Source organism: Battus philenor, unplaced genomic scaffold (assembly GCF_028537555.1).
Source record: "Battus philenor isolate CCGP_79_NKW_IND1 unplaced genomic scaffold, ilBatPhil1.0.hap1 SCAF_3, whole genome shotgun sequence".
NCBI lineage: Eukaryota > Metazoa > Arthropoda > Insecta > Lepidoptera > Papilionidae > Battus > Battus philenor.
In genome coordinates, this window is record NW_027181693.1 from 8468937 (window position 1) to 8491862 (window position 22926).

The 22926-nt window shown below is 30.3% G+C and overlaps 1 protein-coding gene across 1 annotated transcript in view; it reads left to right on the plus strand.

Moving 5' to 3' along the window:
- KCNQ (KCNQ potassium channel) overlaps positions 1-22926 on the plus strand; it is a 53454-nt gene that overhangs the window by 25883 nt on the left and 4645 nt on the right. The window contains exons 6-14 of the mRNA XM_068770990.1: positions 1258-1386; positions 1746-1856; positions 1933-2120; positions 2583-2734; positions 12005-12112; positions 17128-17198; positions 19688-19815; positions 22236-22332; positions 22484-22785. Of these exons, the coding sequence (XP_068627091.1) occupies positions 1258-1386; positions 1746-1856; positions 1933-2120; positions 2583-2734; positions 12005-12112; positions 17128-17198; positions 19688-19815; positions 22236-22332; positions 22484-22785 (1286 nt within the window). The remainder of the gene's footprint in view (positions 1-1257; positions 1387-1745; positions 1857-1932; positions 2121-2582; positions 2735-12004; positions 12113-17127; positions 17199-19687; positions 19816-22235; positions 22333-22483; positions 22786-22926) is intronic.

Here is a 22926-nt window from a genome sequence, read left to right on the forward strand (position 1 = left end):
GTTGAGCATTGGGGAAAGTTATCATACTTGTCCCATACAAACGGCAGACAAATAAAACGTCTGTACCTAGCTGTCAAACTTTTGACGCCAAGCAGAAACAGCGTGTAGAAATAAGTAATCAGAAAAAAATGTGTATGGGATATAAAGTATAACGTATAAAATATTATTATTATTAAGTATTGCGAAAAAAGTGATTTTATGAGTAACCGTTATTTACTGTTAAGACATTAAATCAATAATTAAAATTAATTGGTCTAAATTACGTTTTTTATATATTTTTGCTATTGTACAGCCACCGACTGAACAGTACGAAATCTGTATGGCAGCTATTACAGTAGCATTTCCAAATGTAACATAATAACTAGCAATAAAATTGCTTGCAATTAAATTTTGCTGTATGTGTAGGTGTGATGAGAAAGCAAAGCGGAGTTTGTAGCAATTTCCTTCGCCTGCCAAGTAGGTCGGTACGACACAAAACATGGTAAGACTCAATATCCATGGACAATGGGTTCAGGTTAAAGTTGCATTATCACACTCCTGACCTAATAAGAGAGCCCGATTCTCATTTCTTTCCTTACTTGCAATATTTACTCATGTATTAGGCTCTGACTGTTCAAATTATACTTAAATGAAAAGAGTTATTTTAATGCCTTAATACAATAACTTGTCATAATATATATTTTATACATACAATTTGTAACGTAAATTTAATGTACCATATATAATTTTAGGCTGCCTGTAAAATAGGATATCATTTTAAGGTATCGAAAAAAAATGTGTAATATAGAGGAATAGTTGCAATAAAATCGACGGTTGAAAATAGTTTTACCATTGAGTACGTAACGTTTTTTCGTGACTTTTTTTTTAATGTATCGGTAGTTAAAAAAAGGTAATTTAATTGCAAAAAATGTAGGCGACGCAGACCGCGATAATTAGAATTTAGATAGGAATTTAGGAATTTAGATAAAAAGATGATGCTATTTCCGGTCGACCAATTATGCATTATGTCTTTATCATTTAAAAATAGGTAAAAGAACACAGTCAGCTAAAAAAAAAAAGCATATTTAGTTTTCATTCACACCGAATAAAAAATCAATTTCCTAGATAAAAATAAACTGAAGCTATAAAATTAAGAAATTATTTTTATTCAATTATTATGATTTGTCATAAACAAATAGAATTTAATAAATATGTACATATCACTTTAGTAGTGTTTGTTGGATAAATATAGTAACTTAAGTCATTAATTTGTTACAGGAATTAATAACAACATTATACATAGGCTTCCTCGGACTCATATTTGCATCATTTTTAGTTTATTTGGCAGAAAAAGACGTCACTGATACAAAATTTAAAAACTTTGCAGAAGCTTTGTGGTGGGGCGTTGTAAGTGACATTTCATTTTACATTTTTTTTTATTTTACAACAGTTTGTTATTAACAGTTCTGTAGAACTAATAAATAGCCCACCTTATTGGACTGTTAAATAGGCAGTACTACTAAGAAAGCTCATAAGTTTATGAGGCCTGAGATATATATCATCTCATTAGCTTAATCTTGCAATGTAGGCGCCATAATGTCATGTACTTGGACAACTGATCAGAAAAAAGTTTTTCAAATTAATAAATTATTCTGTAAATCGTTATATTCGCATTTTATTGGAAACACGAATCCACTATACATCTAATTATATTCAATTTGACGCTAATTTAATTGTATTCTAACATTAACCTTGAATTATTTTAGATCACACTGTGCACGGTGGGGTACGGCGACATGGTGCCACAAACCTGGCAGGGGAAATTCATCGCGTCCTTCTGTGCATTATTGGGAATATCTTTTTTTGCTCTACCCGCTGTGAGAAAAACTTTCGTAATACGTCTTTGTTTTTTATTTGCAAATATTTATCATTAATTAACATTTTTCTTCCAAGGGTATACTAGGTTCAGGGTTTGCTCTTAAAGTGCAACAGCAACAACGACAAAAGCATATGATCAGACGCCGTCAGCCGGCCGCGACACTAATCCAGGCACTGTGGCGGTGTTACGCTGCCGATGAACATTCCATGAGTGTGGCTACATGGAAAATACACCAAATTCCGTTACCAAGTCCACAAGCAAGGTTATTTTTATTTGATTTTAATTATAATTTTAATATCTTAGTTTACAAAATTAAAGTTTGAAGCCTTGATCTATCCAATAATCATCGTCATTATTTGAGCCGTAGTACGTTCACCGCTGGATACAGGCATCCCCATAGCGGTTAGAAGTATTTCCAACGACCTTATACTATACGAGATCATTTGTCCACCTTGTCCAGAACCTTAAGAGCCCATCAGCCATCTACTATGCGCGCTGTGTGGTCAGCCTACTTCTTAACTTGCCAACTTCCATCTGTCCATTGCTCCTTGAGCGAGTGTGTCTTCATAAATAACAAAAGTTTCTCTTTATGAAATTTTCCATTTTACGAATATTATTTTTCCATAACACGACAAAAGAAACCCATCTACTTCTCCAATTGCGAGAATAAGTAGTTTGCCAAATGCCTAAGTGGAAAACGAATGACGATATGTATGTTTGACAGTCGGGTTATGAGCGCATCGTTCAAGAACAATGCATCCTTTGTGTCACGGTTGCCGACAATACGCCGTCACAAGAGTACGTCTCTGCATTCCCCGGCTCCGCACTCCAAGCCCGCGCATCGCTACGACGTCAACGCGAGTGCTGAAAATCTCGGTAAGTTTAAAAATACAAAACTCATGCATTATTTAACCCGAACAAAATGAAATGCATCAACACGAGACTAACCAACCACGACCCTCTTCAACAATAGGTACGTCACAGAGCAATGCTATATATGTTGTAATGCAATAGATTGTGTTCCTTGTCCACAAAGTATAAAACAACACATTATTCCGTACACTTCGCGGTTAATTTAGACATAGTTTGTAGTAGTTAGCTTCTGTATATTTATCGTAATTAGGTAAATTAGATATTTTAAAAAGATCCTTTGTTTGAAAATTTTAAACAGAATCAATTAAAAATTTACTTAAGTGTTTCAGTATTTTAAATTTTACCTAACATGAACTCCATAGTTATCATCATGCAATAACAAGACCGACTGAAGTGATTCACACAATATAATCCGTGAACAGTCCTAATAAAGCAATGGTTAAAAATACATATAATATAGTAGAATAGTTAGTAAACGGCCAGCGCGTAACAAAAGTACGATCACTCAAAGCATACAACATAATTTTGAGTTAACGAACAAACACAAAAGCAACAGTCTCCAACGCGGTAACAAGCCACATACACAGTGCTGTGAAATGTGAATGCTTTTTGGTAAAATGGAGCGTGATATGATTGCACTGTTTCGTAGATAATCGTACAACGGGCGAGGACCATGCGTGTTGTCTGCTCCATTGTTGGAAAAGCTGCTTCCAAGGTTTTATTCTTCATTTTTAAACGGCACTATGGCATGACAGTTACAGTCGATAAACTTTGCTGCGTTCTTATTAATTCTTTTTAGTAAGTACTTCCCAGAAAAATGTGAATACACAAAAAGCGAAAACATTGACGAATTGCCATCGACCGGATTGACGATTCCATCTCCGGCAATAGTGGCTACGTCCTTTAGCTCAAGACACGTTTGCTGATATTCTCCTTACCTTCTACTTCCTTCTTTTTTTCACTTTATTAAATAAGGAAATGCACCCGCATAGTTGATATATCGCTTAGAAAAAGGTACTGCAATCAGAAGCTTCAAATAACAATACAGGAGTGGAACGGTGGCTTCTAAGTTAAAATGCTTCGCGTAAAAGCTGTAAGGTAGATACGAACGAGGTAATATTGGTTTTTACAAAAGGAAAGACTTCATTCGTGGCAATTAGAGTGCGGTTCTCACAATGAATTTCCAGTTCATACAAGCAAAATAGTGTTCTAACATTATTGGAATGGCTTTTTTTAAAGCTTGTATTTTAGTTCGGTTGCGATCTGTCAACTGAACGGTTACTACGATATTTACACTGCTTTGCAATTATTTATGCATGCCCGATAGTTAATAGGATTTTGTAAAATATTGGACTTTGTCCCTCAAATAGGTAGTTCCTTTATATCTAGGTTAAATAATGTAGTGTTTTACCTACAATATCAATCCACATGAATGCATACCAATCAATATAAATAAATTTAAACGTTAAGTCCGCCTGTCCATACTTTGTCATTCCTTTGAATTTAACAACTATCAATAAAAACAATTTCCTTTTCATAAATCGTCCGTTTATCTGCACCAAAAGATTTTACAAACTGAAATATATGAATACGTACTCTTTAATTTTTTTAGGTGTTTTAGAAGGAGTAATCATTGACATCGGTAATTAATAATTATGTTTATTTTAAAACGGACATTATTTTATCTATAAATAAAAATAAGTAGGACCCAACTTATTGTATAATATGAAAATTGATGAAAGTTGCAGAGAGAAAAGAGCTTGCAGGCATGCGGCGAGTTTAAATAATTTATTTTTTATAAACTCCGGTACAAGCGCTAGCCTGCGCTATTTTATAGGGAAAAGTTTTAACTTGTGGTGATTATAATATTTAGAAAATGTCCAAAAAAAAATGATTTTAAGTATAATAAGTCCGTCCCGAGTTGGAATATATACAAAGGTAACTAGTATTTAATATCGTAAATAACTAACATAAGTTTTTCGGAAGTACTGGGTACTAAAAAATTTATACATTTTTGATAACAGTGAGTCCCCATTCATGTCTCTACGGAACTCGGCAATTATAGGCAACCTGGATGTGTGCTTTATTAAATCATCGACACCCGAATCTATCACTGCACATCAGTACAACTACACACAGTAGTTAAATTAATTATGATCGAAAATTTAATTTTTATAACACTGTGTAAAGGAATTAACGGGATGGTAAATTAAAATTTATCTGTTTATATTTTCTAAACTGCAAAATTTAACGCACGAGGGCAAGAGCCTAATTCACCTGATGGTCATATTATGCTCCGCCAATTACAATTTGGTACCACTCAAGATTGTGAAATACGAAATCCTGTGCTATAATGTTTGCGCTCGCGAACTCGAAACTTAATACACTCTTTACTACACCAGCGAAAATAAACAATATAAAATTCGACTCTTTAAGTAACTTTCCACACTTTACATCGTTGTGTAAGTTATTTAATTAATTGTCCGATTAATAATTATTAAAAAAAATACATTTTTTGTGTCATTTTTATGTGTTGAAATTAATAATATTAATGCAATGAGTACTTCCAGTTATGCAAAAATTTGAAAATTTGTAAATAGAAAATAGTGTAGGGAATTATTAATCGACATTTAATTTTTATTAAATATTTTTAAGACATCTTGTCTTATGTCAAAATTTGAAAGTAATTTATCCAGTTATTTTTTTAATAAAACAAAAAACAAAACAACATATATATATTTCTCAAAATATTCTAATGAAAACCTTCAGCAAGCTACTAAAATCCTTAAAAAAGCTTGAAAAGCTTTTTTGCTAACGTCACATTCTTTAAAAAGTATGTAATATTTTCATTGTTGTTTAGTTCATGGTCTTTAAAAATAAAATTAAATTAAAGGTTTTGCACACTAAATACTGTCTAGCGACAAAAGCCAATACATTATTTATATACTTCTGGAGTACAATATTTTCGTATTTTCATATCAAATTAAAAAGAGAAAAGAATATGAGATTCAAAAAAGGAACAAATTTGTATTATAACAATTCTTCTTCTTAAAGTGCCATCTTCTTTCAAAGGTCGGCAAAAAAAAACATCCTCATTAATTTTTAACACCGCGGCTGTAAAGATCGAACGAGTGCTCTTTCCAAACCACTGGCGTAAGTTTTTCAGCCGAGATATTTGTCTTTTACCAACACTTCGCTTTCCGTGAATCTTACCCTATGTACAGTACTACAGTAGCTCATTTTTTGATTTTCACGTCATGTGGCTCAAATATTGTCGCTTTCTTGTTTTTATTATATTCAGAACTTCTGATTTTTTGCTTGATGCTTATTAACACTGTTTCATTAACTAATTTTATCATCGATTCTGTAATGGTACACGTTTCATCGCCGTATAGAACGGAAAAAAAATAACTTATAGGTTGTCCATTACAAAAGAGGGGTTAGATTAGCAGATAGGACTTTACAAATGTCCATAAATTTCTTCTTTTTTTTGGAGTTGATATTAAGACTACATTGAACTAACAAACTAAACCTTATCTACAAGTATGTGGAGTTCTTCTATCGTTGAAGCAAATAATACAGTGTCATCGGCGTAACGGATATTGTTAATAACCTGGCCATTTACTGATATGCCTATATCAAGGTCGTCCAATGATTCTCTGAAAATCACTTCCGAATAAATATTAAACTTTATTTTGCAACAATGTATCCGTTTATTTCTTCATTTCCTTATGAATTTCAACAATGATTTTTAAGTTTTTATCACGGATTATTGAGATATCCCTTATTGAGATTATCCATAAATACTCGTCATTTTAAAGGAGTATCGAACGTTAATTTTTTTAATAATATGTTAATATCAATATTTATTTTGTTACGTTATTAGATGTATCAATATTTATAAATATAGTTAAAATAAACTTTCGTAATCTGTTTAAAAAAATATCTGCCAGAATGTGAAATGGTATTATTTTTAAGTCATGTAGGGTACTAACCAACACTAGAAGAACACAACAGAGCTCTCCACAAAATAGCACAAAGCGCTCTCATTCTAAGCAGAGAGTTTTTTCCGTAAATTTGCATCAACATGGAAACGTGGCTTCGTTATTATTTATTTGTAAATATATTTAAGACATTAACAATTTTGTATAAAATGTATCCTCCTTATATGAATAATTTTTATCTTCACTGTAAGAAACAATATTCTTCTGCCAAAAAATAAATTTAAACATTTGACTTCTAAAAAATAATTTCATTATGAGTTTTTAGCTAGACTTAATGATACAGGCCATATTTACTTCGAACCATTAGCTCATTGATACAAAATAGATGTTTAACGTATAATACAATTAATCAAAATTAATGCATGTTGTGATAAACGTACAATGGAGACTATATTCATAAAAATATTTATTGTAATAAATATGGTAACGAAGACAATTCTAAATAGTTTTTATATTTAATTTAACTAAAAAAATTATGAATTTAAAGTTACTTTGACAAGTTTTTACGGCATAGCTTAGGCCAGTAGCTGCGAATTTGACAGCGTCGCTGTTGATAATCTCAGTGACACTTGACGCTTGAGCTCATAGCAGTGTTGGGGAAATTTTTGTTGAAACTTTTCGTCGGTCGGTTTTCGTATTTTTAAGCTTCTAACAAATGTGTGGTTATATACCATAAATTTACAAATAAACAACATAGTTCATCTGTCAATAGTTATAATTTTTATATATTATTATAAATCTTGATTTAAATATCTTCTTATCGGCTAAGTACTCATTATAAGATCCAGAACACGGATTTCATCTTTACGAGATTATTCAATTCATTTGCAGCTTACTATCATTACGAGATCCACTCTCTTTAAAGAGTGAGTCATTTTGTTTCCTGTACTGAAATGATGGAACGGAAGAAGGGCTAATTTTATTACCCATTATTACCACCAAATTTTCGTTCATTACAAGAGAATGGAAGGGATTACTTTGCTAAAGCAAACAATACCAAATTATTTATTAAAAACAGAATAAAATAAATATATTAATCTAACATTTGTTTTCTACTCAAGGGTACGTCGATTGATCCTCAGCTAAATCCGACGAGAAACAAATTACTAGCGATTTGGGTTAATAATAGGGTCATATAATGTATGATATATTTAGCGTTGTAGAACTACGTTACTAAACTTTAACGATGACCTACATTAATGTAATAGCCGCAGCAAATTGCACTTACTTGGGCCTTATATTAACGACTAATTGAACTACAAAATAATATCATTTTTTAAATAACTTATGATTTTGGATCTTAGATGGCTATCCCAATAAATTAATCGTGTAGTTTTCGACACATTTATGATTTGTGTTTTAGTAAATATTATTTATTAACTTACTCGTTACCGTAGATTAAAATAATAATTCGCAGGATATAAAAATAAATACAATAAAATAAGCAGACCGGTCTTTTTGCAAACGGCGATTTCTTTCAGACAATGATTAGAAGGATTTAGTCAGGAAAAATAGAGCGGGCAGTCGTTAAATATAACAGTAAACATCAAGGTACGTAAATATTGTAAATTTGACTGCTACGTGATTTTTTAATTATATGTAAGTAAGATATTAGTAGAATAACCACCGTTTAATTAGTAATACGCTTAACGCATGACAATGCTAACCCACCTAAATAGTTTAATACAAAATACTAGGCAGCACAGGCTTTGCGCTATACATCTCCAGATAGAATGATAAGCCTTTCTTTCGGGCCTAAACGTTGGTTGCTCAGACAATAACAATCTGGTGGTTGCTAGCAGAGACAACTACAATATTGGCAAACAGGGCTCATATTATTTTTATCATAGTCACACAAGACTGAAGGATTCACGCGACTCGTGCGTCCAAGACTATCGAGTTTAAAATCTTAGTGAGGCGTGACTTGAAGTCGACGTCCTTCTGGGCAGTCGTCATTTTGATTCCTCCATTATTTTTAAATTGAAATTTAACAATGTTTTGCGCATACATTACAATTTCAACCAAGGAAATGAGTCAACGCACAACAAGTTTCCAGAGGAGAGGCAGTATCGTCTTCTAGATACGATAATGACACACTGCGATAGCTAACTCGTTTAACAATCGTGGCGATTATCGTATACCCCCCTATAGATATCTTTGGAGGAGGCCAATACCTTGCATTGGGCGTCTATTGACTGAAATAGCGTATAATATTGAGTTTTACAATCACATTAATTTTCATTTGCAGAAAACGGTAATTTGCGGTTACAGATCACGATTTAGATATTTGTAGAATAAAAACAAGCGTAATAACTTGGATAAAATCATATAAAAAACTAGCATCAAAACTAAATAGTTATACTAACTTAAGCTTTGATGCATTGCATATACCGTTGCCGCGTGTTGCCTTATATAATATTAAAAATATACGTTTTAATGTACTTAGCAAGTAGTAATTAGTTTTAATGTATTAGTAATTCATTTTTGCAATCATTTTTAACTAATTATTTTTATTTAAAATAGTATTTGAATCATTATTACTAATTAAAAACAGAATTAAGAAAAAAATAATAAAAAGAGGGCATTAAAATACATAATACACAATTTTTAACTTTGTTATAGTCATTGTAATCAATTAATACTTTATATAAAAATGTTTAGTTTACTTACAACCCTGCAGAAGACGCTTATCCAAACTGATAAACGAATAAAAGAAAGGGGACATGCTTATGCATATTTTTATTGCTAGAACACTGTGAAAATAAATTTTTAAGAGTTTTATGAAAAGCGACAAGAATGGATAAGAGCCAATTCTGAACAGTCTTCCAAACAATGAAAATGACTTGGCAACATGGAGAGCGCAACAAGTTTCTAAGTATTACTTTATAGTATAAATTGTATTTTGATGTTTATTGTATTAAAATATTTTACAATATATCAGGTGTATGTTGCAATAGTGTCACTTTGCCAGATGAAAATGCTTTCATATAAAAATATGCTTTAAAGCACAAGACCTGTATAATGCCTTTTTCTTGGCATAATTTTTAAATACTTTCTATTTCATTTGCTGTCAAAATATCTTATTATAAATATAACTTAAATTATGTTAACTTCTATACTTAAAAGTAAACTAAATAAACATTGATTTAGCTCAATACTATATAAAAAATATAATACTGGTTGCAGAGTACCACTAATAATTTTTCAACTTTATCGAAAACCTTAAGTTTAAGTACTTACTACTTTAAGATCGTTAACACCCTAAGCCAGAAAGAGATACAAAATGGATCGATAGTTTGCTTAGACATTAACTAGCAACCACTGCATTGACCTCGTTATTTAGGTGTTTTACGTTGCAGTAAAAAGAAGCGACATAAATATGGTCATATAAATGTGTAAATTTTCCACTTTGTACCGATATCTTAGCAAAAAAATAAATAATGCCCGAAATAATCTACTACATTTCAAGAACGGTATTGTTCTTAACGCTTTGTATCCATGCTGTATATTCTACAAATTTTATTTATAATGATCACTAATGTTTCTTTTACTTAAACATAAAAATAGTACATTTCTACAATAATTTAGTTAGGGGTCACTAGTATTACTGATTAAAATCGAATCCGAGAGATTTTGATTTCCATTAATAACGTAAGTTTAATCTCGTCTTATTTTGATATTAACAATATTTTGATATCAATTGCACATGCAAAGAGATTTTTAAAAAAAAAACATGCAATGCATATGAAAAAAATATTAAGTATAATGTAGAATATTAAGCTTACTGCAAAACATATATTACTTGATGCTTATTACCTAATATATTTCTAAGTAATAATAAATAAATTAATCTAATAAAACGATTTCTGGCCTAGTGTAACAGCGACGAAAATGCGTAAAAGAAATCAATTCGTAGATTTATGAAGAGAGATTAAGTCCATATACCAAACTTTAGCCTTGGGGAGTTCTACAGCGTTGTAGAATTTTAATAAGTAATTAAATGCTACGACCTTTGTAAATATGTAGACTTTAGTAAAATAGTTTTTATTTAAACGTAAAAAAGGACACAGAAGCACAGTTAATAATTCAATTGCATAAAGATAAAGATCTACACATAATGAGAATGGTAATATGAAAACAAAACTTTAATTTAGTAACAATAATGAATATTAAGACTAAAATAATTGAACCGTATTAGATTCAATTCACTAGGTATTCAGTGATGCGTGCACAGACATTTCTTTATTTCAACATTCAATTTTCTTTGCTATCGGTTCGTTCTAGTACATATTGGGCCACTGCTCTAGTAATGTAATAAATCTATTGTAATATTTTCTATACATATATTTTATAAAGACAAGTACAGATTGTACCTATTACCAACGCGTACAATATTTCCATATGCCTTCGTTTGAGTTGTACGTAGTAATAGCAGGTAAATGTAAATATTTTCTCATTTTTATCTTTATTTTAAACATTATTACTTTTGTATTTTATAACTAGATTTTACTTTAAGGTGTGAAAGATGCTGTTAAATAAATTTAACTTGAGTTATTATAAGTGGTTATTGTGACGACCATCTCAAACATTTTAATTTGTGCAAGTCGAGATCCTGTACTAGACAGGTAAATAGATATAGTTAATTAAGGAAATTGAGTCTTCAGAATTACAAGTCTTCAGAAGATAGGTGATCTTAATTTCAATGACAATAAATATAATGATCTATTAGGGATTATTTTTTTTTCCTTAAGACTTTTCCTATTTAATTGTATAATTTCGATTTATTACTATAGTAATAAAATGGAATAAACGCATAAAGTTTTATACGTTTATCTTAAAATGATACTATTTAATGAAAAAGTATTAAACAAATTAGATAAATTTTAATTATTTTTTTATATAATTGTTTATACTATTTTACAACGGACTGTTTCATTTATCACTTTTAAGCAGATCGTAAGTTTTACTGTTAAAATCTTTCAATTATTTTCTCTCAACTTGTATGTGTGTGCATGTTATAATTTTAGAAATAGAGGTTTGACAGGCGGATGGGCGGATTTATTTTTAATTTACACAGTCAAAAATGCACGAAAACGTTAAAAAAGTGTTATTTAAAAACAATATGTGTATTTTTTTTAATAACGGCATCGCCACATAATTTGAGAAATAAATCACGGCTAAAACATTAACCGGGAAAAGGAGAATATTGAGAATAGATGATTTGTGATGGTTAGGTGCAGTGTTCAAGTTAGCATATATGGGTTGGCAGGCGCGAGCCACACGACGAACGGGCGTTCATTGCGCTCTCGGCCCGTCCACCCCTCGCAGAGTACGGACTCGGTGGCAGAAACGGCGCTCTCCAAACGAAACTCCGACGGTAAGAAAGAAGAGTTCCGGCTTACCTTACAAAAATAGCTGTCGCCTCAACTACAACTAATATGCGTTAATGATGTGCTCTTGCTCTACTATCACTTGAATTTTACAAGCTCGTACACTCTTAAACTCAATGTCTCTATTAAAAGTTATTTTTGAACATTAATCTACTTTTCAATAACACGTTTTGTTTATTACACACTATAGAACGATAAAAATTAAGTGTTATTTAGCAGACGTATTTTTACTGAATTATAGTTTGTTAACGTTTATCTGTTTACCGCCATAAATATATTCCGTATAAACAATATTATCTCGTAATGGCATTTGGCTTCAACCCAAATACTTAAACTAATTTTATTACATCAGGGTTTTACCTCATTTTTTGATAAATTTTTGTGTTTACTTTTGCACACATTTTTCGAAAACTATATAACATACACAAATACTTATAAACTTGTGTTAATACACGAGTCACTCGATTAAGTTACTTAAATCTTATTAAGTTTACTTTGTGAAAAAACATATGAATGAAAAACCATTGTTTAGACAATTACTCAAGTATTTATTAATTAACGCGGATATAATTAAGGAGGCATGAAGGTTAAGAAGGTTTCTTAAACATACGAAAGATTTTGAAACGCAAAATATTGAACCTTTTTTTTGCGCCGTCATATTTCTTCCTTAAAAGTACAGTAATCATTTTTATAATTCAGTATTTTAAAATTTAATCTATACATGCTTTAACTACATTACCAAGTCTTGAAGAATATACATAGCTTGTGTACATTTTAATATATACACAATGTTTAAATGTCATTTGGAAGCTGCTTCTTCTAATTTAAAATTATTGTAATTTATTGATATAATGAACATAAATAACCGGCCGCTTAACACAGAACACCTTTTGTTTTTCCGACATTGTTTTGAAATTTGTTGTGCGAATTTCGGACTCACGTACTTATGCAACGCCGTTATTCATCATCTTTTATTGAACGTATTAGTAATAATAATATTACGTCATATGAACCATCCATGCAAATAAACCATGCGAAATCATCCATGCAAAAAAACCTAATCAAAGACATGCTGCAAATTTAAAACCTACTTTTTACATTACGATATTTTTCTTGACTGTTGTACATTTAAAAAATAGAAGTACTATTTTTAAAACTGCACATCCTATGGTGCTCAATTTAAAATTACAGGAATTTTGTACTTTGCAGTAACCTAATTGAATTAAACATTTTCATTTTATTAATTAATTAATGTCCTTCGAGAAATATGTAATATATTCCGTAATATATAAAGTATTAAATAAGAATTTAAATGTATCGAAATGAAATTAAATATTGAATAAAAATCATAGTTTTGACACGAATAGAGTTGTGACTCGATGACTCACGAATAGAAATGCTAAACGCGCATCGAGGGCCAGCGTAAGCCGTGGTCTCTCTCGGAGCCCTTGCACCAAGTCGCTCCAACGAAACTTCGCCTAATCAATCGAGCAAGAATTTTGGCCATCTCCCAATTCCTCACAAGTACAATATTTAATATTCAAATATTTAATCTTTAAATCACTCGTACTCGTCAATCAAACAAAAATCACTTATTAGTCATATCATATTGTCTCTAAATACAATTTTCCAATGTTACTTTTAATTATTGCCATTAGTCAGGTAAAACACACTTTGTAAATGAGCTTGGTTAAGATACTACTAACCATTGATGTACATGATGGAACGACAGCTAATATGGTGCTATGTATAAATATTTTGAAAAAGCAGCAAATTCCTTATTCATGATAATAACATAAACTTTATTGTATTAATTACATTACTAATACAGAAATTACTCCTTTTGCAGCATATTTGATTTCATATACGGGTATAATTAGCTACCTATTTCAATTTTCGTTCTTGATATTGATACATTTTAAGGGTAATGAAAATATTATATAACTATATTATATAACCATTTTTTATAACTTAATATATATTCAAAATAAATGCCTTATGTTATAGGTAATACCGTAAGGACCACTCACAAAATTAAATATGTATGATAATTCATCATCATCACGTCTAATCCTGGTCGTGGGTCTTCCCAATATATTTCCAAAAAGACCAGATCGCTATGTGGCCTAGTCACACAGCCACATCAACGTCTTGCTTCGTGCAATTCATATTTTTTGATTTATTGTTTGGAATTAGTTTTGTGCTTTGTATAATCTATAACAAATTGGACATATTTATTTTATATCTGAACTTTTGCCGTCAAGTCCTTGCAGTCATGTAGTCTATTTTATCGCTAAAATATTAGTTTTTGGTAACTGTGTAGACATTCACATGATTTGGCGGACATTAAAAATTATTAATAATATATTCCGATTCATAACAAAAGCTAATGGAACATTGACAATACTTATGTCTCTTGTATATATGAGGCTTTGTATCTAAAAATTATGGTTAGTCAAACATTGTTAGATATAGGGTTGAGTTACCATATACATATCAAACTTTTTAATAACATTAATAATTACTTATTGTTTAATTTAAGTACTGTTATTAATTTTTTAAAAATTATATTTATTAAACTCCTATATCTAAATAAAGCATTTTGAACTTACACAAGTTTCAAATTTGTTATATATGTATGCTAGCAACATTGACGACAGCTTAACCGTTGTTTAAGCATGTGTTAAGTGTTTAATGTTATGTTAAGACAACGCTCACTTCGACAATACTTAAAATTTACTAATATTTTGTACGTATAAAACTTCAAGTGTGTTGGTACTTAATATACTGCTGTAATGTTATTAATAAACCGTTCAAAAGTAACACAATACCACGCCCCATTTATGTAACTTCGTGCGAAGCCGTTTAGTTTAAAGTTGTTGTTTTGTCAAATTGTCACATTGCTCAAAATTATTTTTTCGGAGACGTCATATATATTTAGTCCTCTCTTAAACTTTTATATAAAAGTACGATTACATAAAAATTGCTCCTTGGTTCCATCGGTCTACCAAAAATCTATTAGACTTTGATCACTACACTAATTGATAAGTATTTCAGCAAATATAAAAATAATTGTGTCCTGTATGTATTAAAACCCTGTATACACATTAAAACCCTGTATACACATTAAAATTACTATATGTAGCTTAAAACTTTATCTTTACAAACCTAAGAGATGTTAAAGAAAAGTAAAATGAGCGACTATTTTTATTTTTTATTTTTTTTGCTATAAATTTTACACAGAATTTGATGAGATACCTTTTTCTTAAATAACGTTTCATCTATATTAATTAGAAGTGAGGGATATAATACTAAGCTTAATTTTTATAACATGGAAATTACGGTGTGTAAATGTATCTAATGTATATATCCCGTGGTACCCGTAAGCAATCCATACATATCCACAATTTAATTAACGATTTTTTTATTGGAGAATAAGTTATCCATCGTGTTGGTACTCCCTGCTTCCTTATTTTGGGCATGTAATTAATAATCCTTTAATTACTATAATAAATTTTTATTTAAAAAGGTGTCGTTATAAGCCATCTAAAGCTGATAAAAAAGAGTTTCGGTACGTCTTAATAACCAAACAGAAAAGCAAATAATGCTGCTACGCTGTGGTTTCAAATCAACTATGAAATTATACATCTAGAACATTTCAAAATTATGCTTTAGCTTGTTAATTGAATTATCAGACAATTTACAAGTCAAAATTAAACTTCCAAAGACTGTAAAAGAAGCTGTTAGTATAAAATACAATATAAATACAGGTTAAACGCAAATTAAAGTGGATCATCTATAAGCAGCTATCAGCACTTTAAGTATGCTTAAACAGAACTTGATCTTGCCTGTATAATAAGGTATTATATTATTAAACATCTTAAAAATTAAGGAACGAGAGATTCCAATATGTTTGCAGGGTATACCCGTAGAAAATTGATTTAAGTTTGAAGAAAGTCACCAAAAACTATATGATAAAGTACACTATAGTGGAAAAATGATCGGAAGTTTCCAGTTTTCTTCAAACTTATAAACGGACTGTATATTTGAACATAAAAAATAATCTATTCAGTATGGTTTTCCTTTGTAATAAGGTATAAAAACTCTAATGGGCATCGAAAACCTTTGTAATAATGGTATGCGTTGCACAAATTCGGTTTCGAACAATGTTTTTAATTAGAAAAAGTTCTTAAATAAAAAAAAAACATGTACAGCAATCTCATCGAGCAACAACCTCTTCTACCAACTCAAACCATTTCCACCAAATTTCCTTTAGTCAAATTTATCATATTTTTTAACCAACGGAATGCCAATAACAGAAATTTAGAGGAAATTGACTGCGCTTACTAAGTTCACTGCAATTTGGACTTTCTTAAATAATCTCTAATTAAAACAGGAGCTGAAAGACGTTAGCGTAACATAGAATTATGCTATTGGTCTTAGAGATCAAGACAATTTTGATAAATTTTAAACCTCAGTTAACTGATTCTAACACAAAGCTTAGAGTTTATTTATTAAGTTACGAGCAGAATTACAAAATCGATAAAAATCGAAAATAATATTTGAAGACAAGACGGCCTTAAAAATGTTTATTATGAAATTATTACAAAAAGTTAATTAAAAAAATTATGTTTTTCTATACGAGTGTTATTTACTTATAACTTAAACTCTTGAGTACTTTGAAAATCTCTTGTCAATTTTTTAACTAGAGCTTTGTATCTAAAAATAAATCTACATATTTTCATATAATCATTGCATTGATAACAAATGAGACCTGAAAAGACATTACCGATAACATTTGAAAATTTCGATACATTTGTTTTAATATTTTACTTTTTATTTCTTGTATTTCTTCTTCCTCTTTTCAGCCGACGGACGCCCATGCAAGGCATAAAGCCAAAAAAATCAATCCTGATTTTTTGTGATAAACTATGTATAGGACTGGTCTCTTAAAATACTTTACATACGAGTTTGTTTTTCAAAAGATTTTCTTTTTGTGCAGACGAAGATGAAGAACCCCGTTGTGTTACGCTAACTCCACGCCATAAAGCAGCAATCCGATTTATAAGGAAGGTATGTACAATGTTTTTATTTGTTGTCTATTTTAGGTTTGAGTTGGGAAATAACAAAATACCGTTAACACTTGTTATTGCCATTTATGACCATAAAATACTTTATTCTTAAGTAGTAAATATGTGAGTCTATTTTTTTCTTTTACATTACAATACACACTAAACTCAAAAAAATGACCATAATTTGTTATTCTTCGGAAACTTCTAATTTTAATTGATAGTTGCATTATGTCAGAAAAATGTATTTTGTTAAAAATTTAAGTTTTCAGGTTAATGATTAAAACGGAAATAAAATTACTAAATTAAGACTTAATGACAGTTGAAATTTGTTTGTACACGACATGTTTTTAAATAAATATAGCTACAAATACTAATTATTTCTTATTTAGTATAATTAAATATTTCAAATAATTTAAAACTGGTCTTAAAGGTTTATGTATAAATTGTCTTTAATTTAAATTGTATGCACAAATTTTTACCCCCAAAATATCTCACTACTACAAATTTTAGAAGTATGCTAACGAATTAATGGTGGCTTGGTGTGATTATTAATGTCATTGTTTATTAAGTTTAAATTATTTTGTTTTTAGCATAATTATATAATCTATACTTCTTCAAACTCTTGGTGAGTTTCTAATTTGTACATACTATTTAAATTCTTTGCTATAAAAAAAATATATAAATTAAAGTTTACTAACTTATGTTTATTCACCAGAATACATTTTGTCATCATTATTACGAGTCCACTGTTGAACATAATTCAATTTACCATAATGAAAACGAAATTCAAAATGGCACTAGTCGCATTCCTCTTACTGCTATTACTATATCATTATTACGTAACTATTGGTTACTATTTAGTTCAAAAATATTTGAATATATTTTTAATGTAATAATTGACATACTACACATGTGACTTTACTGTAATAGTTAATGTTTTAAATAAAAAATGCATCATATATATTAAGTAATATATGTAACTACAACTTAAAATAAAATGATAAGCAAGTAATTTAATTATAAATTAAGAATATAATATAAATGCAAAAATGGTAAGGGCAACCGAAAATCACACGACATACATTTTTTGAGCACAATTTTTTACCGCTCATATTATGAGGTCATAACTTTGCTAAATTTATTAATTACGAGACATACTTTATAGTTTTAACACTAGAAAAATATTAGACAAATCAAACACAACCAAAACTTTTTTAGTAAATCTAGTACACTATAGTTTACTGTAGAATAATGTAGATTATAACACGAAACAAAATAGACTAGTTCCATTTTACTTCAAAAACTTGTTACATAGAACGATTCCTTCAGAAGACAATTTTTAACGGTTGTCGTACAATATATTTCAAATCAATAATAGTTTTTCATAATCGTAAATGGATTTATTTTATTATTTGTAAGCATACTTCTCTGAAATATTGTTATGTGGAATCCTAACAGATGAAGTATTTTGTGGCTCGACGTAAGTTTAAAGAAGCGCTTAAGCCATACGACGTTAAGGATGTAATAGAGCAGTACTCTGCCGGCCACGTGGACCTTCTGGGGCGAGTGAAAAACGTCCAGACTAGGTAGTACGAGTACCTAGCCAGAGACATCAGTACGCCTTGCACTTATCATAAACCTTTTCTACATCCTTCATACATTTCTCTCGTTCCGTTTTCACAACAACTGTGTCTTGTTATATTACTTCAGTAGTCAACTTTGGCATCAAACCTAATATAGTAGAAGTATAGTGTGTGTATAGCTATCTTTAATTTTCAACTTTTTACTGCTGAAAATTACACGTGAAAGTTATTTTAATACGCCACCTTTCTCTACTTCACTCCACTTCTTTATAAGTAGTCAGATTCTATCGACATTACTTTACTTAATGTTTCATAAAATAGCAACATAAGAAACATTTTTTACATAATACCAACTAAAACAAAATCTTTAACGTTACTTCTTTCGCATGACCGCTGGAACCTAAAAAAATTAGTTTAAACTTTTAAGTAGATAATGAGCATTACATCTAGATATTAAATTAATAATTTAAAAAAAAAGTATAAAAAGTTTTTATTTGTACAGTTCAATAACAAAAAATAGAGGCTTCAGGGCATATATCTCAAACAAATGTAACAACATTTCAACGGCTTTTCTAAAATAAAAACGGTTGCCTGCTTGCATTGAAATGGATTAATAATAAAAATATATATAAATATTTGTTTATACCTGTAATAACCTTATTTTTGTAAGAATGAAAGCTAATTGTTTCGAAATACTTCGCGCTGTAATAAAATGTAATTGTAATGTATCAGGTCACCACACAATTTTAACTAACATGAAAATACTTTTGTTACATAAACTTCCGCAATTTTTCAGTTCGATGTGAATTAATAAACGTTTGAATAAATTCTCGTCTAAAATGTTGACACAGGACGGTGTGCTTACGCACTAGTATACGCTATCAGGATATATTTTATTTCCGTGTAGCTCAAGTACTTTGTCGCGCGCAAGAGATTTAGAGAAGCATTGAAACCTTACGACGTGAAAGATGTCATAGAACAGTACTCCTCCGGGCACGCCGATCTTCTAAATCGAACCAAGAACTTGCAGTACAGGTGAGGGTCCCCTTGTAGCGCAAGGGACGCGTTTCCAGCACCATCGGGCCTCGTCGCAGCTTTATTCACCGCTCTTCATCAGATAGTCCAACGAGTTGTTTATAAAACTAACGATCATTTTTATAATCTTATTAATTGATATTCTAAATGACATTTTATAACGCTGAGAATAAAACGAAATAAATCGGTAATATATAAATAATTTAAAAAATAGTAAAGGAAGTAGTGTAGTTATGCGTAGACTTATACGGTTACGGGTGGCACGGATCACTTAAGATCGGGTGAACGTCCTGCCCGTCTCTTCGTTTTTAGTAATAGAAATTTCGTTCAAAGTGTCATTCCATTTACTATATCCAACTTATAAGCTCAAACGTAAGCTTAACAGCTATCAGTAGCGTTTTTATATTTTAAATTAAATAAGCCACAATAAATACGTTAATATTGTAAAATAAAATGAATTAATAAAAAATGTAACATGAAGTAAGCTCTTTATTACTGATAATTCAATTATTCCTTACTACGAATTTGTGACTATGATTATTTGAATTAAAAATAATATTGCCGTTTTGAGACATTACGTGACGTAGAAATAATATTTTGTTGAAACCAATGGTTTTCCACCAATTTATATATGTAATAAAGTTATATAATGTTTGTTAACACAATTTCATTCTCTTACTCCGAGATATAAAATGTATTTGAGATTAAATTTAACGAAAAATAAACGAATTTTGAATTTATTTGATATTCCGTTGTCTGTCAGGGTGAATCATTTGGATGTGATTCGGCGATTTAATTGACTTGTATGCATAAAATTATACACCATACTCTAAATACAGGAAACAGTAAATTTTAAACAGATTTAAAGTACAGAGTATTAAAACATTTTGGAATTGAGAACATTCTTTTCGAAATCTTACTTGAGCTTTTCGGGTCTGAACATATCAAGATAAATTTTTAAGTATTATTACTTACTAAAACGCTACCTTATTACGCATTTATATAGTAGTAGCGCTATAGTTAAACTCATTCTTAAAATTCGAATAACGTACCGGAGAGAAATATAGAACTACTTTTATTCCAAAAAATAATACTGGCAATAAAAAGTTTATAAAGTCATAGAAATAGGCATGGTACATAGTAAATTATAAATAAAAATAGAGACGTACATACATAGAACTAAAAAAATCATTCTTACGTATCCATTCTTAATACGCTTCGTATTATGAATGGAAACGTAAGAAATAAATTTAAATGATAGTGAAAAGTCCGTTATCGTGAAAACGTTAAAATTATTTCTAACTGCTTCACTGTATTTATGTATTTTACATTTAGTGCATCACTAGTGCACGGCCATCATTAGCTTTATTGTGTTTAGTGCTTTGCACGACATCTGCGCTTAGACTCGAAACGATCATAACTAGTATTTGGAAATCATGATAAATGTTATACATGTATGTATGGATGTGTAAAACTGTTATGTAGTGCTATCAGGAAAAAAAATGTTATTTATTTACGTGAATACGTGGGCATTATGAACAATATGTAAAACTTTTGAAACCATTGGTCGTAAACTAATATAGATCACCTTAATCTTATCTTCGATAAGAGAACAGCCAGAAGCCGTTGAACTGTAATTAGTATTCCTTGTTAAATAATTAATGAATAAGTATTTATATATATAGAAATAACTATCTATATTTTCTAATTTACTATAAAAGTATACTAACTGGCAATAATATTTGAAATGTATGATATATATTTATGGTATATGTGCTTTATATAAATGCGCAATTTAAAAATAATTTTGACAAAGACATTTTGTAATTTAAACCAATGCAGAGGGAAACAAAACAATCCGCTTCTATTTTAGCCTCGTTATTGTTTTCACTGCAATTCTGAAACTACCCAGTTTTGCATAAACAAATTTTCGACTTGAGCTATGGAGCAGTTGTAATCAAGCAAAACACGTGATGTGTTTGTTTCCCTATAATATTTTGTTATTAATCAGGTCTGCAATTACGTCTTTCACGTGTCAGAAAGTTCTTTTTTCTTTTAAAATCAATCTAGTACTTAAAGCCTATTTCTTTAATATTATTTACATACACTAGTTTTTTGAATTGCGACTTCGTTACTTAGATCCTAGTTGTTAATCTTTTAGTGGTTTCTATGATCATTACGAACAGATAGTAACATTAACACGCGTTGTCATAATCCAGCATTTTTACACAAATAACCTAGATAATAATGCCCATGTATTACGTCTTACATTCAACAGTAGTTGCAGATTATGAAATTAATTATTTATAATGAGTTTAATGTTAGTGTGTGTTGTTTTATTCATACATCTTACGTAAATATTATCGTTTTAATATTATTTATGGTATATGTATTTAAATTTCCCTAACAATAACCCACAGGTTAGATCAAATTCTTGGCAAGCAAGGCTCAAAAGCCAAAGACGTCTATGCATCTAAAATCAGCCTAGCTTCCAGAGTAGTTAAAATTGAAAGACAGGTATTATACTTTACACTTCTAGTAATAAAATAATTAAATTTGTAAACAAGATGCATGTATATAATTTATACAGTAGATCATAATGGTATTAGTTTTGTATTTAGTGAAAAAAAAATCATCAACCAAGTTACAAAGTTGGGATTAATTTCAGGTAGATGACATAGAAAGTAAGTTAGATCATTTATTAGAGATGTACGAAGAAGATAGACGGGCATCGAGAAGAATAGGTGGCGGAGCGAACGGCGAGGGTGAGAGCGGTGCGTCTGGCGAGAGTTCGCTTCGTACCCGCCCCGCCATCACAGACAAGCAGTGCTCGGAGCCGAACTCACCAGTTTCACGCGCGTTCGAGTCAGCCACAGGATCCACCGCGCCACCGCCTCTGCATAAGCGTCCTATGAACCGGGGCTATTCCGATTTAGGAACAAGATTTATACGCAAAAAAGTCATCGTAAAGTACGTATTCTATCCTCTCTTTAATGCAACACTTTGTTTTATGTAACCAGTAAGACGACAGCATAAAGAAAACTGAAAAATTACTGTTAATATGACAAATTTGAACTACACAACTACTTGAACTACTCCTAGACTACAATT